At 51.1% G+C, this 21,107-nt stretch overlaps 1 protein-coding gene across 3 annotated transcripts in view; it reads right to left on the reverse strand.

Moving 5' to 3' along the window:
- Positions 1 to 21,107, reverse strand: part of TASOR2 (transcription activation suppressor family member 2) — a 45,352-nt gene that overhangs the window by 3,303 nt on the left and 20,942 nt on the right. For 2 of the 3 annotated variants that reach the window (XM_072857040.1, XM_072857048.1), the window contains exons 12-21: positions 18,700 to 18,772; positions 18,513 to 18,587; positions 13,968 to 14,777; positions 12,548 to 12,718; positions 9,830 to 10,742; positions 8,198 to 8,732; positions 3,160 to 6,759; positions 2,154 to 2,279; positions 1,464 to 1,617; positions 722 to 827 (exon numbers count right to left, since the gene is read on the reverse strand). In XM_072857040.1, coding sequence (XP_072713141.1) covers positions 722 to 827; positions 1,464 to 1,617; positions 2,154 to 2,279; positions 3,160 to 6,759; positions 8,198 to 8,732; positions 9,830 to 10,742; positions 12,548 to 12,718; positions 13,968 to 14,777; positions 18,513 to 18,587; positions 18,700 to 18,772 — 6,563 coding nt within the window. Of the gene's footprint in view, positions 1 to 721; positions 828 to 1,463; positions 1,618 to 2,153; positions 2,280 to 3,159; positions 6,760 to 8,197; positions 8,733 to 9,829; positions 10,743 to 12,547; positions 12,719 to 13,967; positions 14,778 to 15,710; positions 16,216 to 18,512; positions 18,588 to 18,699; positions 18,773 to 21,107 lie in introns of those variants that run through there. The other variant, XM_072857057.1, reaches the window with a different exon arrangement.

Genomic DNA, 21,107 nt, shown 5'->3' on the forward strand with positions numbered 1-21,107 from the left:
CTCTCCACATTACAAAATCAGAGCTCCTCATTGCTCATCCAAATCACGCAAGTGATGGGACAGAAAAAGAAACAGCAATGAGATGGCGCAGCAGAGAGAGGCCCAGGAAGGTAGCCCGAGCTCCCGGTGTGTGTGTGTGCAGGAGCTGGGGTGAGCTGGTGGGAAGGGAGCTCAGTTTGCAGAGGCAGCTTTCGGAGCACGCAGCTCCTCAAACGAAATCTGTGCCTTTCCTCAAGCCCCTTGCAGGCTGCAACGCTCACAGAGGGCATCTCTGCCAAAGAGAGGAGGGAACTGCCTTATGGAGATACAGCGGGGTGCAAGAAGCAGCTGCCAGAGCTCTGCCTCATCCGGGATCACGTGCAAGACACAAAGTTTCAGGCCATCTGATCCTTTCCAGGTCCCATGTCCTGCTGCTCCGTCTCCTATAGGTATATAAAAAAAAAATCTATCGCACTTTACTTGCTAGCACGCAAATGCTGACCTCTGGCAATTCCAGACTTGAGGCACACGGTCTCTCACTGATAAGAAAAGTTCTTATTTAAACAAAAATCTTCAAATTCATCTTGTAAGAGGCCAGAACCTGACCAGAGGCACCTAACTTGCCCTGTGTCCCTGCACTGAGTGCACTGAATGGGACACCACACTCCAACACGGTGGGTACGTCCTTGCTGTGGTGACGAGGACGGCAGGGATGAGGGAGCTGCCACCGCAGAGCCGTTACCTGACGTCTTCTCTGAGCTTCTTGCTCTCCTTGTAGTGAAGGAGCCACTTCCACCTCCCGCTTCTGTTCAGCTTCTCCAGCACCTTCACCACCTCTTTCAGTTGGCCTGGGGAGACAGCAAGAGCCAGAGGGTAACCAAGGGTTGAAAGGGTGCCTGGGGGTCTCTGGCCTAACCCCTGCTCAAAGTTGGGCCACCTGAGGTTGCTCAGGGTTTTGTCTAGGTGAGGTTTGAGTATCTCCAAGGATGGAGATTCACAACCCAGGTCGTGAAACTGGGATCCTGTCCTGGTGTTTGAACACACTTGCTGTGAATTTTTTCCCCCTAATATCTAAAGGGCTAAGAGCAACTTGTCCCTGTCACCTCTTGTCCCACCACTGCACGTCTCCAGGAGGAGCGTGGCTCCGTTTTCTCTGCCCCTTCCTATTAGGGAGCTGAAGACAGCAACAAGGTCTCCCCTTTGCCCTCCCTTCTCCAGGCTGAATGTCCTTGTACAACCCCTGCTCCAGCCTCTGACCATCTCGGTGGCCCTCGCTGTACTTAGATGTTTTCGGGAGCCCCTGACCCGGACCCACTATCCAGACAGGTTCTATAAATGTCATAGAAGAAAAGAATCACCCCCGCTAAAGCGGGAGCAGAGGATGCCCATGGCAAGTTTTTGGAAGGTGTCAGCAAACCAGCGGACAAGGCTGGGAGCCAACGCTGTGTGTTTGCATCCAAACGAGAGGCCGCAGCGAGACTCACCCAGCGTTACCGTTTCCAACACCTCGTTGTCCGACACCATGAAGCCACCAGTATGAAACAGCTCCTGGTACGTGTGACGTGTTATATCTTCGGGGCTGTCCACTCCAGCAAACACCACGTTCGGACAGTGCTTTAGCTTCAGCAAGCACGGGACCTGCTCAAGGCAGACATGCTTTTGTGCACGCAGCTGCGTTTCAACAGTGTTTGCACTTCTCTGCAACTCACACCCACTCCCGGGAGACCCGGGGAGCCCACCCCGTCCTGTCTGCATCACCCTGACACTTGTGTCTCCACAGCCCAACCCAAAGCTGGGGACAGCAATACAGGGAGTTACAGGTGGGTCAGTCTGCTGCAATATTCACTGGAGCCCTTGAGCCAAAGCCTGGCTGAACTGCTCCATTGCACAAGATAAGCCCAGCCTGACTCCTTTGAGCTGGGCTACTCCAAGTGATGTTATTCAGCGATCAAAAACGGAGACAGAAGAAAAGCAGAACTGACAGATTTCATGTTTTTGAAATATTTAACAGCTCTTCATGAAGCACTGTTCTTTCAGTGGAGAGAACAGTGTATCCACAGAGACTGACAATTAAATCTACAGCTATCTATAGTGTAAAACTTAAAAACCTTTAAAATGGATCCTGATATTCAAAAATGGTGCTGGTAGAAAAAAAGGACAGACTCAGGCCTTACGTTGTGGATGTGCGAGAGAATGTCCTCGTTCCTGATGACGACAAGCAGTCTATCAGCGTCTGGGTGTTTCGCTTCGCAGAAGCTCAGAGGCTCCATCTCCACGCGGCCATCTTTCTTCAGCAAGGTCTGAAACAGAAATCGTGTCAGAAGGTTTGTATGGAGAATCACGACAGCTATGCCACGCTCCTGGCACATGCAGGTCTGGGGACAAGGAGAGAGGAACGAGACAGTGACTCCAACCAGGTGCCCTGGTGTCAAGGGCACCCTATGGTGTCCATCTGTCAAAGGCACTGTGCACTCCAGGCCAGGGAGGGCTCCAGCCAGAGGAGGAAGAAGCAGCCATTTACCTTTGTGGGCAAAAACCTTTTAGAAAACCACCTCGAGCATCTCACCATACCACGCATTGGGCCTCCTCGCTTTTTTGGAGCAGCAAATTTTCCCATGCAATCACCCTCCCCAAGTTTCCAACCCTTTAATGAGAGCTCAAGCAAAAGCCACCTTGGGGGGGTTGAGTTTGGGCTACTCCTGCATGAACTCTGATCTGTTTTGGCCAGGGGGATGTTCAAGCAATAGGATGAGAGGAAACAGCCTCAAGTTGCACCAGGGGAGGTTTAGATTGGATCTTAGGAAAAAATTCTTCACTGAAAGGGTTGTAAGCATTGGAACAGGCTGTCCAGGGAAGTGGTGGAGTCGCCATCCCTGGAGGTATTTAAAAGCCGTGTAGATGTGGCGCTTAGGGACATGGTGTAGTGGTGGACTTGGCAGCATTAGGTTTACGGTTGGACTCGATGATCTTAGGGGTCTTTTCCAACCTAAATGATTCTATGATTCTAATTTCTGGCAGTGGGAGCTGAGATGAAATGGCAGAGGTGGCTCCTGGCTCAAGGGAACGAAATGCCATCTGTCCCAGGTTGAGCAAGCTTGCTCTGCGCCTGCTCCTGCTGCCCTCGGCTCTCACCCCAGGACCACCCGTCCCCCCGTCCACACTGGCAGAACCAGCCATTACCTTAACTCGTGCAAAGAAAGGGTCCTTGCCCGTCTCCACCACGTAGAACATGCCAGCGTGACCACAGGCCTCCTTGGCCACGCTGTACAGGCGGAAACGCAGCGTGCTGCACAGGTCTGCAATCATGTCCTCGAAGGCGGCCATCCTCCTGGGCAGGGACGTGCACGTCCACTCGCTCACAGCCTCCCTGTGTGCCGGGACCAGCCCTCCGCCCTCGCTCCCCATTTCAGCCCTGCTCAGCATCACCCTGTTGAACTCTGCGTACTCGTCGAGGATGACAGCGATGTCCCCCCACGAGTCCTTTAGCTTATTATCGTATTTGAGCTTGCTGAGGTGGAAGGGAGCCATGCTGCCCTGGCTCTGGGATCTGGCCCTGCTCCTCTCGTCACAGAGGGTGTCCTCCCATGGGGTACATGGGTCCCCATGCCAGCTGCTTCGTCGGTACCAGCCAAGCCTGCTCAGCCACATGTCAGAGGGCAGGATCGTCACCTGCAAAGGGCTCCTGCTCCGCGGGGAGAGCGGGATGGGAGCTTCTTGCACAGGCAATGTCTCAGACATCACCTGGGGAGAAAAGTCTTTTGGAAAGATGCTTTTGGAGGTAGAAAAGGGTGGTTTCCCACTCCTTAGGATTTGTTTTAGCTTATAATGGAAACGGAGACACTCCATGTCCAAAGTGTGCTGGGTGATTTCCTCAAAACCTCTCCAAGTGCTCATCAGTGACCTTAGCAAATGAGACTGCCCCGCACAGTGACTGCTCCTCTTCGAAGGCTGCAAATTTCCCATCCTCTCCTGGCACTTTTTGGTGACCACGAAGTTCCAGTAGTCCTTGGTGATCCCTTGGCTGTCCCTAATATTGACATACGGTGGAACGTGCCTGCTGCTGGTTTCCCCTGGACCGATCGCCCAGCTGCACTCAGCCTGTGAACAGCCCTCCTCCGTGCCCAGCGAGCCCCAGTCCTCGCCGTGCCCCTCCGTGTGCACTGAGCTCGCGGAGGAGGAGTCACAGTTAGTCCTTGTGCCTGCAGCATCCATGGATCTCGTGCTGTGGAAACCCCTGGCTGTAAGCAGGGACTGTGAAGGTCCCCCAAAATACTCCGGGTCTGAGTCGCCAGAGAAAGTCTCAAACAGATCTTCAAAGGTCAAGCCCATGTGCCTGTCCTTGCTGGGGAGCTGCTCTGTCCTCGGGAGCATGTCCAAAATATCCTCAGTGTCACTAAGCTCCGGACTCTCTCCAGAGATTCCTCTGCGTGCACGTAATGGCAACATCGGGAAGGGGAGAGGGGGGATTTCTCCCTCTCCCACCTCCGTGCTAGCATGGTGCAGGTCAGCAAATGCATCGGAACCCTCAGCCTCGTGCTTGCCCTGGTTGCACAGAGACTGGGGCTCACACAGTGGCATGAGCAACTCCCCTGCCAAAAAAGATGCAGGACTGGCAAGAGGGGCACTGCTTCCTCCTTCTGAATCCTCAGGCAGGATGGGTTCCTTCTTGTGGCTCCCTACCACATCCACTGCTTGGTCCCCAGGGCTGGCACACCTGGGGCAGGTGCCCATGCAGCAGGACCCCGGGGCACCGTCTGGAGCCAGACTCGTGCCAGGAGAAGGCATCTTGGGGTGCACAACGAGAACTGAGTCCGGCTCAGCCCCATGCAGATCTGCCTTGTGACCAAGCGGAGGAGAAGGAGGCATTGATCCCGGGTCACCTGGCACAAGCACATCCATAGGGGAGCTCTCCGTTAGCTTTGCATAGCATGGGCCCGTGTCTTTTTTCACCTCTTCTTCACATCTGGGCTTTAAGGAGCTGTCCGGGCTCTTGGCAGCCACACTCACCTCTGCAGAACCTACTTGCCCGCAGGACTTCCCGTGTTGGCACAGGACTGACCCCCACTCGCTTTGCTCTAACAAGTGGTAGGGGTGGTCTGCATCTCCCCCACGGGGAAGAGGGTCCTGCTGGGGGGGAGAAGCAGGAACTGAGCCTGCATGGGCAGGTGGGGACAGGCTGCCTGGGGAGCTCTGCTGCTGCCTGGGGTGCTCCTTCATGGCAGACATCCCCTCTGTCACCGAGGAGGAGGGCTCTGATTCCAGCAGGTCCTGAAGAGAGGTTTCTGGCTCCTGCAGTGGGTTAGTCACCATCCTTGTGTTTGTTTTGTCGCTCCCAGGGGACTTCTCTGCACTGAGGCACACATCATTGCTCTCCCCAGCTTCAGAGTCACCTGCTAAGGCTGTAGAGTTGAAGGTGAAGCCCTGGCCATCACCTGCACCCGAGGGTTCATCCAGCACATCTGTCTGGTTGGCAGAAGGGCTGCTATGCTGTTCTTCCACCAAAAACTTGTTCCCTTCTTGGTTTGATTCACCAGTCCTCAGCAAAGTGAGGTCAGCATAAACGTCTCCTCCGCACCTTTGGGAAAGGCAGCTGCTCCCTCCCAGTCTGCCCTGTGATGGAGACTGGACGCTTGCCATGGCCTTCTGGTCCTCTTGAGCAGCCCCCGGATCTGTTGCTTCATCAAGAGATGTGACGCAGACACAGCTGGAGTCAGAGCACAAGGTTAGTGACACTCCCTGGCTGTACGGTGACTCGAGGCCAGCTGTGCCGGCAGCTTTGCTCCCAGCAGGCGCCCACATTTCTGCAGAGGGCGCACGATCCTCGTCTTTCTGCTCCAAGCCGTCCCTGAGCATCTCTCCGGCAGGTCCCACGTTGCCTGTAATGCTGTCTGGCTGTGCCCCACAGACAAGGCTCGGGTCAGACGGTAACGGCAGCATCAACCCGCTGTCATGGGGTGACCCCACATCGGCTGGACTGGCTGTGTGTGCCGAACCAACACCATTTGTCTCCGCACCTGAGATGGCCAGAGCCTCCCAGGGCTCTTGCAGCGTGTCCAGGCTTGGTGCCATCTCACCAGGAAGCCCCTGAGGGCCAGTCTCAGTCCCAGTCCCATCTGACAGCACTGGCATTGATCTGCCTGGGCAGGGGGATGCTAAGGCAGCAGGGCTGGGCACAGGGCTCTCTCCAGGAATGCCAAAGTCCTTCAGACACGCCGAATTCACTGGCTTCTGCTCGCCGTGCTCATGCTCCACATTGGTATCACCGCTTTCAGAAAATGCTAAATCAACAGGCCCCAGGACTGTGCTTTCATATTCAGAGTCCTCTTTCTCTTTTTTCCCCTCTTCCACCTTTTCCTCCTCTTTTTCTGGATGTCCGAAGGGGTCTTGTGATTCCCTCCCTTCCCCACTGGCTCCATCGGGCTTTGCACTTTTGGGATGTGCTTCTAAGGGCATTGAATCACAGGCATGTTGTGGTCCGTTGCTGGTGGCCCAGCTGCTGTCCTCAACCTCTGTACAGTGCCCAGCATCTCCCAAGTTCTCCCTTTCTTCAGGAGGGCCGGGGCCACTCCCTGACCCTGCTGCCCACCCGCTCTCTTGCTGCTCTCCATGTCCACGCAGCGCACTTGGTGCATCACTCCAGGGAGCTATACTGGAACCTGTCGCTGGGCTGTGTGGGTTTTCCCTGCTCAGCACAGCTGGGGACTTGCCGGCATCGCTGAGCTCATCAGAAGGGCTAGGGGTGATCATAGCATCCGGCAGTCCCTCCTTGGGTGGTTCCTCCTGAAACAACACAATTCAGAGGTTAATCTTCAAGGGAGGCAAATGCAGGAGCTGAGACACCCGTGCAGGAGGGCATGGATATTTTAAATGCTCAAATTTTGTGAGTACAACCATTCCAACAGCATCTGAGGACACTAGTTCTCAGACACTGAGGACATGAGTTCACGCTGAGGACATGAGTTCGTCTCTAAAATAAGTCCAGGTTGAATCCTTACATCACGTGAGCCGCTACCATCCCCACTGCAGCTGGCAAGCAGAGTCCCACAGACAGCCAGGGAAAGGTTTTGAAACTTTTCTACCTTCTTTACACTGTGAAATGGCTTAAAATTAGGCCAAACTATGCAGGGACCATCAGCCAGTGCCCAGAGGTAGTGTATGTAGCAGCATTCTCTTATCTCTACTGAGTTTATCTGTCCAAGCAAGCTATATTGGACACTATGGACACTGATCCCACATTTCCTCCCAAAACACTTCTGCCTGCTTCACAGCACTAAACCCAGGTGGTAACAAACACTGGGATATTTTTCCCTTCGTGCAAAACAGTTGCAGCCCTATGGCAGCTGCCTGTTTGTTCAGAGCAGAAGTTTTAAAGGAATTAGTTTTGTTCAAGAATTCAGGCTTGAAAAATGTCAGCAGACACCCATGTTTTATATTTACCCAAGTACCTCCACTCCTGACCATCTGCAGACCGTAGAAACTGTAAAAATTAATTTAAAAAACCCTACTCAGAATGGAACATTACCTAACTTCACCAGAGGGGCAAGGGAAGTGTTGTGAAGCACTGCACTGCCATCTGTGTGGGGGAAACCTCTCCAAGCCAGCAAACGTCAGCTCACCCAAACCAGTGGAAGAAAGGCTGTGCCGTGTCCCCTGACACGTCTGGGCTGCCGTGACCATGGGCAGGCAAATGCAGCTGCCCACAGGAGACAGGCAGGCTTCTGAGTGTCGGTCTGGGGTGTTCGTGGTTCCTCTCCTCCCTCAGTTAAGTGCAGGTCTGAGACCTCGGCCAGGCTTGCACAGCTCACAGCCGAAACTGGGGACAGATGCTGAGCTCGACACTTTCATTGCTCTGATTTTTTGGGATTCCTCCCGCCTTGGAGAGCATCCATGTCAAGGCCCTGCTCCCTTGGACAGGGATAGATACGGCTCATGCCAGAGCCCAGGGCTGCCAGCTCAGTCCAAGAGGACATCCAAACTCGGATTGAGGCCTGAAAGCTTCTTTTTTATGGTGACTGAGCATGTCTGTGTGGCAATCGCTTGGGACAGCTAAATGCTGGGGGGACGTTTCTCTGTCCTGCTTTGGAGACCCCCACTACCTGGCTCTAAGGGAGCCCCCAAAGACGTCTGCTCCACTCCTCTCAGAAGATCCTACTCCTATAAGTGCAAAATGCATTGCATGCCCTTGTAGACTCGTATCACCCAAACCCCAAGCTCTTACCGCAGTGATGGTTGCGACGTCATGCATGTGCTCCTCAGGAATGACCGCCGGCTGCCTGTCTTTCACAGCCAGGTTCTCATCAGCATGTTCAGCGAGGGAAAGGCTCTCGGGACAGCTTGTGGAGGAAGGCTCCTCCTCCCCACAGGGCAGCTCCCCTGAAGAAGATGATACCATACTATCGACAACACCAGGAGTCCCATCAGCATCAGTCTGAGAGTCTGCAGGGCTCTCCTCTGGGTGGAAAGGTCCATGGCAACGTGTGCTGCGATCCAGAGAGCTGCTGGGAGTCTGGTCAGGGTCTGACCGAGAGTCTGCAGGGCATGTCTCCAACCCAAAACAATCCTCACCATCATCACTCAACTCAAGAAAGTCCCCAGTGCTATTTATTGAGACGTATTTCTCAGGGTTGCTGTGCTCCACCACCTTCCTCGTGCTGCTCAGGAGTTTGCTGGGTTTGCTGTAGAAGAGAGCCACCCACATATGAAGTATCAGCTTCATCTCTTCCACGTCGTCGGGCAGATCAGGGTCCCAGGGCCTGGAAAGGAAAGCAAACACAGCCTGAAATGTCTTCACCCTCCTTCCAGTTGACTAGCACAAGGTAACTCATCTCCTGGTTCCCCATGGTGCTAAGCCCCAATGCAGGGGGGCTGCAAACAGACACAGATCACTTGATGCGGGTTCCAGCTTGTTCAAAAAAAGAGAAACTCACAGCTGCAAAGGAGGACTTCTGTTCATGGCTCTAGGTACCAATTCTAGCTGCAGAGCCACAGGAATCATAGAACGGCTTGGGTTAGGAGGAACCTTTAAAGATCATCTAGTCCAATCCCCCCTTGCCATGGGGGAAGATGCTAGGGACATCTTCCACTACATCAGGTTGCTCAAAGCCCCCTCTAACCTCACCTTGATCACTTCCAGTGACGGGGCATCCACAACTTCTCTGAGCAACCTGTCCCAGTGTCTCACTGCCCTCACTGTAAAACATTTCTTCCTTATGTCCAAACCAAACCTACCCTCTCTCAGTTTAAAACCATTGCCCCTTGTCCTGTCACTACATGCCTTGGTAAAAAGTCATTCTCTGTCTTTCCTATAAGCCCCCTTTATATATCGAAAGGCCGCAATAAGATCTCCCCGGAGCCTTCTCTTCTCCAGGCTGAACAACCCCAACTCTCTCAGCCTGTTCTCATAGCAGACGTGTTCCAGCCCTCTGACCATTTTTGTGGCCTCCTCTGGACCCTCTCCAACAGGTCCATGTCTTTCTTGTGCTGAGGGCTCCAGAGCTGGAGGCAGTACTCCAGGTGGGGTCTCACCAGAGTGGAGGAGAAGGGGAGCATTCCCTCCCTCAACCTGCTGGTCATGCTTCTTTTGATGCAACCCAGGATACGGCTGGCTTTCTGGGCTGCGAGAGCACATTGCTGGCTCATGTTCAATTTTTCACCCACCAGTATCCCCAAGTCCTTCTCCGCAGAGAAGACACACTAGCCTTAACACAGGAAAACTGGGCATCTGAGCATGGGGAAAAAGGCAATTATCATGCAAAGCAAAGCAAAAAAGAGCAAAGAAAGCTCCTTCCAAAAGCGCTCCAGACATCCACCAAGAGACATCCCCTGCAGATGGCCTTCCAGACTCACTTACCCGTGCAGGGCGCGGATGACGGTTTTCTCCAGGGCATTGTTGGTGTATCTGCTGTCCAAATTGAAGAGATACTCTGCCTCCCAATGGCAAGTCACCTTCACGGACTCGCCGCAGATGTTCACTGTGTGAGACTTGGCGAAGTCCTCCTTCAGCCTGCTCCTGCGCCTCATCGTCACAGCCTCGAAGGGCCGCTGGTGGTGGGTGCTGTTCTGCTGGTGGCGGAAAGGCAGGACTTTCCCAACCAGGGGTCCTACTCGGGCATTCCTGGTCATGTTTCTGGAGGGTGCTGGGCCAGGGTAGGGGGCACCTCTGGGATACATGTGTTTCTTTGAGTGTTCAGGCATCTGCGAGGCATACGAGTGCTCGGCAGAGATGAAGCAGTGCTTGTTCACCTCGGCAGCTTCTTGAGTCTCTCTTGGAGGCAATGCATGGGGTTTTGCAGGGCTGGGGCTCGCACTGTTCTTCTTGCTGAAAATCCCAGGGCTTTTCTCCCTGGGAATAGAGGCCAAGTCACTTAAGTCTATTTTTTCAGCAGGAGGAAGCTTCTGGTTTGGCAATGCTTTGCTAGGAGAGGTGGCTCCCTTTGCAAGCTTGTCTACCCTGTGGTATTCATGGTCGGAAGCAACACGCAAGGATTTGTGCTTGCGATGACTCTGCTGCTCCTTTGCAGAGTCACTGGAGGGGCTGCAGGACACAGCGATCATCGTGCTGTCCCTGGGGATAAATGAAGGAATACAAGAAGCCAGAGCCAGATCAGCCAGCAAGTTCAAGGCGTGGGACTCGTAGTCGTTCCCCTTCAGATCGAAACCGAGATCAGCAACCATGCCTGGGTAAATCTCCCTCGTTTGGCTATCTGCTCCATGGCATTGGGAAGAAACTTCGCTCGGGAGGACAGAGAATGGCTCCTTCCACTCTGCGTGAGAAAAACAAAGTCAGAGAACAAACGAAGGCCACAGAGCTCTGCTTCGAGAAGGGGTTCAAAGCAGGCTTTCAGTTTGGCAGGAAAAAAGTGTCTCTCCAACATGGAATTTGCACACTTTAAAAAAACCACCTCCATGATCATGCTACAAAACCACCTCTATGACTGCTACAAAAGGATCCAGAGTTGGGATCTAAGCAACCTCAGGAAAGCGCTTTATTCTCAGAAATAAAAGGCACGGGATCCAGAGTGAACAAAATTTCCCTTGGCCTCTGTGCACAGGGTAGTATGGCCACTTAAATACAACCTGAGATATTTTAAGTGTTTCCTTAATCAATTTTTTTATTTAAATATTCTTCTAGTTTGAGTATTTGTAATTTTCTCAGACAAACCCTGCGCTATGCTTTCAATAATCCACCCTCTAAAACACAGAGAAAATCCACCCTGCTCTCATGCTTCCCACTGCACACACTCTCAAGAGCATAACCTGCCCGAGCTGTACTTCAGAGCACGCGCAGAAACCTGAGGGCTCCCAAAGGCAGTCAGAGCACAGCAAATTAGGTGTTCATTTAGTTTTCAGCGTTAAAAATGCCCCTCACCATGGCTCAAGGCCTGTGTTCATAAAAACAATATGAAGTCATTAAACAAGGTTAATGCCTTCTACTAAAAACCAGCACAAAAATCCCTCTTCAAGTAAAACCTTATTAAATTACATCTGTGCTAAAGTCCTATGTGTTACATTTAATTTCCTCGGGAACGGCATAATAAGACATATAAATTGAGTATTTCTTACTCCTAAACACTCTTATTTTGCATTTTTGGCAGATCCTGGCATTCAGCAGGACCCATCTGACACCCTGCCTGTGTGAGAGCACTGGCCGGATCCGTTCCAGGAACCCCCACGTGACGGGGGCAACAAGGGGCATTTGATACATGCACACTGATGTTTCAGGAACACGTGGCAATAAAAGACCAAGAAGAATGGATAAACTGAGCTGAGGTGGCTAAACCAGACTCCAAAGCCTCCACCTCCCCCAGGAAGGGGAAAAAGAAAGACCAGAGACAGATCTGAAAAAGGATATCAAAGTGCGAGTGTAAGAAAACACGACAAATTAACAGAAAATTACTTTCCTGTTCCATCATTTGTTTTGGCACCGTAATACTGGTTCTCAGTTTAACAGCAGACTCCCAGCAGCACCTGCAGACGCTACACTCAGGGGCTGTCCATGCTGCCTCTTAAATCCGCTGCAGTCTGTCTCTGAAGGCTGAGACAATTCGACTCTTTTTAAAATGACTGAATTTACAACGTTAATGGACTAAAAATCTAGGCAGTCACTGGCTACGAGCAGAAGTTATAATGCTCTGTCCATGAGCTGCCTCAATACAGTTTCAGAGCTCAGCAGTTAAAAATCAGGCTTTTTAAACTATCCCAGCAGTTTGCCAAGGATGCAAGCTGAGGGCTTAGGAAAGCGCTCAGAAGAGACCCCGTGTGGTTTGGACATCCTGTAACGGTGATTTTCACAGACGCCTTCATATTTTACACTACAAGTGCATAACTGGGAGCCTGCAGGCTGTGGGGCAACAGTACTCAGACCCAAAGCAAGCCCCTCAGCACTAAATGTCGTCAGGCCCTTTGGCTGCTGCCAAACACGCGGTTACTACCATCTGGTCATGAGCCGGCTGTGACGTTTGACAGCTCAGCTTTTCAAGGAAAGATTTCCACAGGGAACAGTGCTCTTACCACTTTCTGCTTGCTTTTTGGCTTGATGGGCTGTTAGCCACACTTTTTAGCAACTTACTTTTCACTGGCTTTGTGATGGTCTCAGCAACAGGAACCTTTTTCATATCTGGGTTCTTCAGTGTCTTTGGTCTCTTTGTTTCCAAGCCAGGATCATCGTGAGCTGAGGTTTCCTTCTGGACAGGTTCAGACTGTGTTTTGTGCACAAATTCTGCAGACAGGACCTCCGCACCTGGGACAAGGAAAAGGGAGGGCATTTGTTTTGGTTTGAGACATATTCAGATTAAAAAGGAGTAATTGCAAAATATCCACTTAAGGATCCTTAAGTGGAAGGACTGCTCTAGAAGTGATTGGCAGCAGCAGCGTAGTCTTCAATGACTTGATTTATGCATTTGAAAATGGGTTGTTACTGATGCGAGTGATCACTAAGCAATTATTAAAAATTAAGCATGACTTCTTAAGCTCATTAAAAGCCTGCTTTCCTGACCTAGAATAGGTGTTCTCTGGGGATAAGTCACTCTAATGCCTGCCTGGCACACTTGCACCCTGAGGGTACTTATTTACCTCTCCAAGAGGCATGCAAGAACCTCTCCCAGATCCTTCAGCAATGTCACTCAGGCCTGAGGCAACATGCGCCAGGACAGAGCTTGATGGACTGTGAATTGGAGCTGACTTCAGCCCACAGCGGGCAGACACCGTGCCACCCCCTGTGCTGCATGACAACCCATTTCCACAGTCACTACCACTACCCGTGATGTATGTAAATGCCAGGAGAGGCTCCTTTGGATGTTTTCAGCCATCACCAAGGTTGAGATTCATCTCAACCCACTTTGAGCATCTCTGTAAAGCAGGTGGAGGCTCAGGCTGGCTCAAAAGCACAGGCTTAGCCTATCCTCGGCAGTGAGACAGGAGCCTTTAGAGGACAATTTATGCCATTGAGACACCTCACATGAGCAGCTCAGGCCAGATACCAGCTTTCAGAAGATGAAGTTGGGTGTGATTGATCTCTCACTTCTTGTTTCCTCAAGGCCACAGCAAGAAAGTTGACTCTCAGGGAGTCACAACGTGACCATGTAGGGTAGCTGGTTATCTAGGCAGCCTGTAATGACCATGGCTTTAGCAACTGCTCCTTGCCTGACCCATCGACAGCCTGTGGACAAGGGATGCAATAACCACGACCTGGCTGATGTCCCTGTGCACAGTCACTCGTAGGCAAAGGAAGGCAACAGCACAGACCACTGCACCAGGTTTCAGGCACCTTCACTGAAATCCCCTGTCATAGCCCTGGGCTCCTTCCCAGGTTGAATGAGAGACTGTGGAGACATCACCCCAGACCTATTTGGATGCTCTTAGGAGGTGTCTGCTTGCTCTGGGCACCCGGCAAGATGGCGAGGGGACGTGGCTCCTAGTGAACCCTCAGTATCCCGGCTGGCTAGCCTGGAGAAGCAGGAAGAAGTCAGTCCCATTTATATAGCACTTACCTCTTTTCCTTCTGTGCGGAAACTGCAAATTGGCTAATTTAAGCATAGGTTCGTTGGAACTGGCCGTGAGCCCTGGCTTTTTAGGAAAAGAGAAAGCGATGCTGATTTTCTTCTTCTTGGTTGCTTTCCTGTTCCTGCTGCTGTCCCCCATAGGATGCATTTGCATCTTGAGGGGTGACCATTTCTTTCTAGTGCTGGTCACAATGGCTCGGCTGGATTTCCTCCTGCTCTGCTGCATCCACAGCTTGCTGGCTGAGCTGACATCTTTTGTGGGCCCTTCACCACTCTGGTCAGGCCTCAATGCGGGCTTTGAGTTTTCACTTTTGACTTTTATTTCTGCTGCTGTGTTGGGAGGAATAGGGTTCAGTGGCACAGCTGAAGAGAAGTCTGCTTTACAATCAGCCTCTGAATCGCAACAGAGAGACTGAACGGCACCAGTCAAACATCCTAAGGCAGCCGACATTTCCACAGTATAGCTGCTGGGATCGGAGAGATAACGCTGCAGCTGGGAGAAGGACTGCTCTGGGCATTTTTTGAAGGGATTAGTATATTCATCCTCGCTTGGTGAGAGGAGAGAAGAAAGGGGAACTTCGCTGGTTTGGCCAGAGGTGGGCTGTGGATTTTGATCAAGCTTTGAGTATTCCTGGAAGTGCTGTTTGATACATACGCTGGCGCTGACTGTGTCCCCCCATGAAGAACTGGCGGCTTTCTGTAAGGCATAGCGAAGTCCAGGCAAAACTGAGGCTATTTTTAATGAGATGTCACTATAATTGCTATCTTCCCTTTCATCTTTTGGATCGTGCTTTTCAACTGTGAAAGGAAAAAAATGGAATTTTAATCATATTAAAAAAGGATTAAATTCCCCATATCACCTCACCATTGCATGCTAAGAGAATGTGAAAGCTATGAAAAAGCCCCCGAAACCAACCTACAAAAAACTAGCCCCAGGGACGATGTCCTGGTTTGACAGATGCTTGCAACTGCTGAAGGTAAAAAAGAATTGCACGTGGGAGTCAAAAGTGGATTAAACTAAGATGAAAGACTACTGTTGTATCAGCTACGGGAAAATACATTCTTCAGGAAAATACAGGGTGAGATCGCACACACAGTGGTCTGTCCCTTCATTTCAGCAATGAATTCCAGCAATTCCCCTTCAATCCAACATTTAGGACAGTCAGAGCTCTGAAAACACATGGGTTTTGTTGTTTTTTTTAAAACTTATTTAAATTTAGGATTGCCTGTGCAGGACTAGCACCATTTTCAGGTCACTTGTGTTGTTTATGTCCCTGTTCAGATGCAACTTCCAGCAGCTCCATCTCTACCTGCTGTCAGCGTAGGTGGATGCAGTTCACATGAAGACACCACACTAGTGCTCTGGAGTGGGATGGGGAACACAGACTTCCCCAAGCAGACCTGAGGACCATATAAATAAAGAACATGAAACCCTGGGTGATTTTCTAAAGCTGAAGGACTGATCCTACTGAAAACAGTTGGTGTTTCTCATTTCAGCAGAACTAACACCCTACCATGTACAGCACATAGTATCATAGAAGTTTAGCTCCCAATAAGGATAAACATGAACGAGTCCCAGAGCTTGAGGGTGCCTGCTCTCGCAGATGTCATCACGGAAGTAGGCTCTGCTTGGCACAACAGCGTCCCCTCAGTGTCTGGAAATGCTAGGAGAGCCAGTGTGATATGCAGAGCCTGTCGGTGGAGCTCCCTTTCTGCACAAGCCAGACTTACCCAGCTTCATCCGCTGCAACCCAGCAGTCTGATGCTGGCACTTTGCAGCCGCAGGCTTGGCCCATCTGTGTGTTATGATCTAACGCCGAGGCTTCTTTTGGCTGCAGGGCCAGGCTGACAACCCCAGTGCCCTTCCCCGTCACATCTCTTCTCACCAAGGCAAAGGTGTTTCTCTTCCCCTCCCAGAAGTGATTTTCTTCGCCTATTGGCCCTGCTGCTGCCTTGCACTGGCAATGCCGGTCCTTGTTACCGGCAAGCCCAGGCAGCCCCACGAGCCAGATCCCAGCTGCCTGCCTCCGCTGCTGGCTCAGGAACGCTGCGGCACGTCTGCACAGTGGGCTTGTTACGCCTGCCCTACATTCCTCCCAACGGCTGTCTGGACAGGAAGGGAACAGCTTCAGAGGCTGCTTGTTTCGAAACGGGAAACATTATTCATGCTTCGAGTCTGAGCTGAGCGACTTCAAATGCATCCGTCCTTCACCCTCCTTTTCTCTTTGCATCTCCCCTGCACCCCTGTCGTCTTCAGTGATCGTCCCTTTTCAATCCCAAACCCCTGCACAGCTCTACTTATCTTCAAAGAAAGGAGAAGCCCTAAAGGAAAAAGGGTTTATAATCCCAGTGAGAAGAGGTCTCAGAGCCAGGGGACAGTCAGAGCTGGCTGGGGTAACCCTGCTTGCATAGGCAGAACGGGACAGCACGTGCAGGAGTCCTGCTGGCACCAGAGGGAAAACATCTGGAAGCCATCAACGTTCAGATCACATCACGTAACAACATGGAGTGTTTGCTCAATGTTATCCTCTCCCCCTGCCTCTTCGCTTTGCTGCCTGCTACTCTCCGGTTGCGCAGGCTTTGCCTCCTCTTTAGCATCAACACCAGCCACAGGCAACGTCTGCTACAGCCCCAGACCTTCCTACCAACCGGCTGCGTGCACCATCTTCGCTCTGGGATGCTCCTTATGCCTGGTGCCCTCTCCTGTCTCCACCACTTTCTTCCACAATAACCTTCTTCAAGATAAATACCTCCTTGCCCTGTTCTCCTCTCCCCCAGCATACAGTGCTCGCAGTCAACCTTTCAGGAACAGGTCCCTCTGCTCTGGAGGGTATTTTCTGCCTGTCGCAGGGCTGGTCAGCAAGATCTCAATATCTGGGTGGTCAGTTCCCACCTCCAGTCTGCTCTCCAGCCATTCTTCCCCTTCACCTCACTCAACTTCAGGCCCTTGCTTCAGGCACCACAGCAACAACCTGATCCCCGGTTTGACCTGGCACTTTGGATCTTCACTCTGCCTCAGGAGGAGCCTGTCTCTTTCCTTAGCCTAGAAAAGAAACTAGAAAAGTTGCCAAGCAGCCACCAGCAGCACGTCCTTAAAGTTAGGCTGACTGAATTCAGGCATCAAAGACATTTGCACCCCGCACTGCCAAGTTACTATCACATCTTCACCCAACTTACAAGCCCACTTCGTATGTGGATCCCAAAGGAGAAAGTTTATAGCTGGAGGTTATACACCAAAACAGACAAAGCAATCCATGCTCGGATGTGCTGGTAGGTCCTGTCGCCTCTTTGCCAATTTTATCTTTTGGGGAGGGGAGATAGGGATGTCCAGTGCAGCTCTGTCAGCAATGCCAGCCATCACTCACACAGAGGCGGACTGAAACACCAGTGTGTGCTGGCATAAACAGTCTCTTGGCTTGTCCCTAGGATGACTCAACAAAAAGCAAGCCAGAATTACGCAGAGCAAAAGGCCCCTGTTTATATGTTGCTTGGCGATCTGCAAGGCTAGAAGTATTACTGGTGGAGTGGATGCAGTGAGAGGTGTGCGGATGAAGTTGTCCACGGGAGGCAGAGCAGTAACTTTATGTCCACAAGAGGAAATTGTAGCGTGAATATTTCCACATAGACAGTGCAGCAAAAAGCCAACAGATAGAGAGAAAATTTGAGGCAAATGCAACAGAGGCTGAAGCTCATTCTTATTTCAAGATCTGCAGGTTCAAACTGTGCTATCTTTATTTTCTCTTATTTAGTGCCTCTGTGTTTGTTCTGCATGAAAAGCAGCACGTTTTGGAGCTGCAAACAGCTTGGATTCGCCTCCCAGGTCCCAGAGCTGTGACTCACCTTGATGGCAGCAAAGCACCCCGGCTCTGCCCAACACCATCTCCCTGCCTCCCTCCCTCACCCACCACACACCCTGACCAGTCGTCACGGCTCTGCTACCAGCATGTACGGATCCCACAGCAGAGAAGTCACACACTACGGCTGAGCCTCCAAACCCTCGCTGCTCTTTAGGGAGCAATGCCCCTTCCCCACCTCTCCTCCCTCTGCCCATGCCAGCAGTGACCTTTCACAGAGCCCATTCCAGTTGTTATCTCAGCAGAAAACAATTAACTTATTTTTTAGGGCAAGCTGTTTTCCTGCTGGTTTAGCAAATCACATCAGCTCCGTGCAGGGTCCAGCAAGTGCCATGTGTCGTTTCGCCCCCCTGAGCACGGCTCTAGCGCACCTTTAGGGATATAAGCCAGGGTCTGCAGGAGTCAGAGTCCCATGTGCACACATAAGACTGTTCAGGGAGTGGATGCTGCTGAAAACTGACTGAGAGGGAGAAAAGTAATTATTTGTCACTCCCATCAACTTTCTGCAAAGGGGCAAGGAAGTGCCGTGAACGGGTGAGGCAGGGAACTTGGTTTAGATCAGCTTAAAATGCAGCATAGCTAGAGAGCTGGGACTTCTCTCTCCTCTTTTAACACCCTTTGTGCTAAAGCACCCACACCCAAAACATGGTGTCTGAAGCCAGCAAGGGAACCTTCCTACCTCTCAGGCACACCGACCGGGACGAGGTGAACAGAAACAGGGCCAGGAGGCTGACGGGCTCCTTAGGGTTGAACCCTATGAAAGCAAGCAACAGGTTTTGTTTAGACTGAGGGTGCCCACCCTCTGTCTCTAAAACAGAGCAGGATGTTTAAGCACAGATATGGGTTTCTATGTAGCCATGTCTTACCATCATCTCGTGCCAAGGCAGAGGACGTGAGGAGGATAAGGACTCCTTGATCTTGTAAATATTTGATGATTGCCTATAACAAACACATATAAAGTTAGAGCAACCACTCCCTCTCCTCCTTAGCACACTTCATACCACTCAGCATGACTGTCAACAAGCCCTGATTGCCGGTGAACATGCGCCAACATCACCAGCTCATTCCCTGCTGAGGAGGACGCTGTTCGGTCCACGCCACTTGGGTCAACTAGGACCTGTCGCTAAAAGCTTTCCATTTATGTTATTCAGCTCTCAAATTCCTGCCATCTGTTCCTTAAAAAATAAATATACTTAGCCAAACTAGCTGTAATTAATGAACAAGGTTAATTTTAGTCCCTTCAGTTCAAAAGCTCCTGGGCATCTCAGCCAGGAATTGCTTTCCGCAGCCCCAGGGGAAGGTTTTCCCAGCAGCAAAAGCAAAGCTGGACACCAGCATCTGACAAAACACAACCAACTGTTCCACCCACAAGCCTGACTGAAGTTCAGGCCACGCAGCTTGCTTATTAGCAGCATCAGTATCAATGAATATGTGAAAAAAAAAAAATTGCTGAGTCTAAGAGACTCCTGTGACTCTGTCTCAGAGCTGGATGACGGCATGTCTAAAAAGACACGTGCACTTATCAAGGCTTTTCTTGTGTTTGGGTGTTGCTTGATGCCTCATCGCAGAGCTTGGCTTGGACTGCCTTTCCCTCCGTGGAGACACCCCTTTGGATCTCTTTCTTCCATGCAGACACATCTTTTCAGGAAACTTACAGGAACTGAATAACCCTGGGGCTTCTAATGCTCTGTGAAACTTTGCTGATCCCATTCAATACGTTCAGACATAACAGAGGATTGGACTAATGCCCACAGCCTCATCTCTCCAGGACAACAGAACAACTTTGGAAATGCTGAACAATTTCAGTGTAATATTCACTATTTAGAACAGTAGCTCCTTGCTCAGGAGCTACAGTCTCAAGCCAGCAGAGCAGAAGGGATAAGAGCCAGCATCTCTGCTACATAAATCCAGCTCAATGAAATAGCTGTGGTTTCTCACCAACAGGATGATTTTCAGGCAGGTGAGGGAGGAAAGTCAAGCCATAAGGCAGCAGCCACCTGACACAGAGCTGGGAGATGTCACTTAGCACCCAGAGGGGTGCAGCTGGCCTCAGGCAACCCCACCTAGCCCCAGCCACCCTTTCATTTTCACTTGGGCCCTGAACAAGGTGGGTGCCTGGCTCATGCACCACTGAAAGGGAAAGGAGAGGGAGGACATTTTTCATTCCCACTTTTGGGAGCTGCTGCCAGAGCGGATTCACCCATGGGCCATTCAACAGCATGCTAAGGGGAGGGAAGAAGCACACCCAAAATGGGCTGTGATTGTTTCCTCATTGAAATAAGGGAGATAATTTAATCCAGTTCGACAGATAAATGAAGGTGGGGAAGCTCTAGGGAAACGATGCTCCTGATGGCTTTCAGTACCACAATAGCCACAACTCGACTATCTCATCTTCCCCGAGTCCTCTAGAGAGCCCAGCTCTGCTGCGCTTGGCAGGATGTATGTTATAATTCTCAGTGGCTGCAGACATGGTGTAATGCACCGGAACAAGGGGTTGTCACGGATCCCAGTAAGAAAGGCACTTGAACTCTGTAAAGTATTGATTAAAATATCTTTTATTGGTGAGAACAGGAGAAGAAAAAAGGGATAGCATAGATAAATTTATGTGCCTTCAGATGCTGGGAACCTCAAGATGAGCTGCACAACGGACAGATCTGTGCCCCAACCAGAGGTCCAACTGATGCTGCACACTTCAGGATTACCTGCACGTGAAGGGACATTAAGATTGTCTTTGCTATCCTCTTTTTTTTCTTCTCATGCTGTTCCCAATAAAAGATACTTTAATCAATACTTTAGGGAGTCAGTGTTTTTCTTACAGGGATCCACAACACACACTTGCTCTGGTACATTACAGGTGGGAAGCCGCACATTGGTGGGCAGCTCTTCAGCAGTGCTGCAGAGCAACAGCACTTCCAGGCAGTTCATGGGCTGCTGCCAAGTTATAGCAAGGGGAGGATGTGCCCAGCCAGCCGTGAGTTTGTGTCCATGAATTTAAAACCCTGAATCTACAGGAAGCATCAGATGTGAGAGAGCAACCACCACCAGCAAAGCCAAACCAACCACAAATCCCAACAGAGACGCAGGTGCTGTGCTCCACAGGGGTGAAGTTCATCCCTTGGAGTCACAAGTAGATGTGACGATCACATTGGGAACAAAAAGACCCCAGTGTGCTGGAAAAAAAGCCTTATCAGATAATATATCGCAAGGGAAATTCCCCATTAAAAAAAGGATAAATCTCAACATCTTCAGAGCTCCCGGAAGCCCATGAGGTTTC

Source organism: Ciconia boyciana, chromosome 1 (genome assembly GCF_034638445.1).
Source record: "Ciconia boyciana chromosome 1, ASM3463844v1, whole genome shotgun sequence".
NCBI lineage: Eukaryota > Metazoa > Chordata > Aves > Ciconiiformes > Ciconiidae > Ciconia > Ciconia boyciana.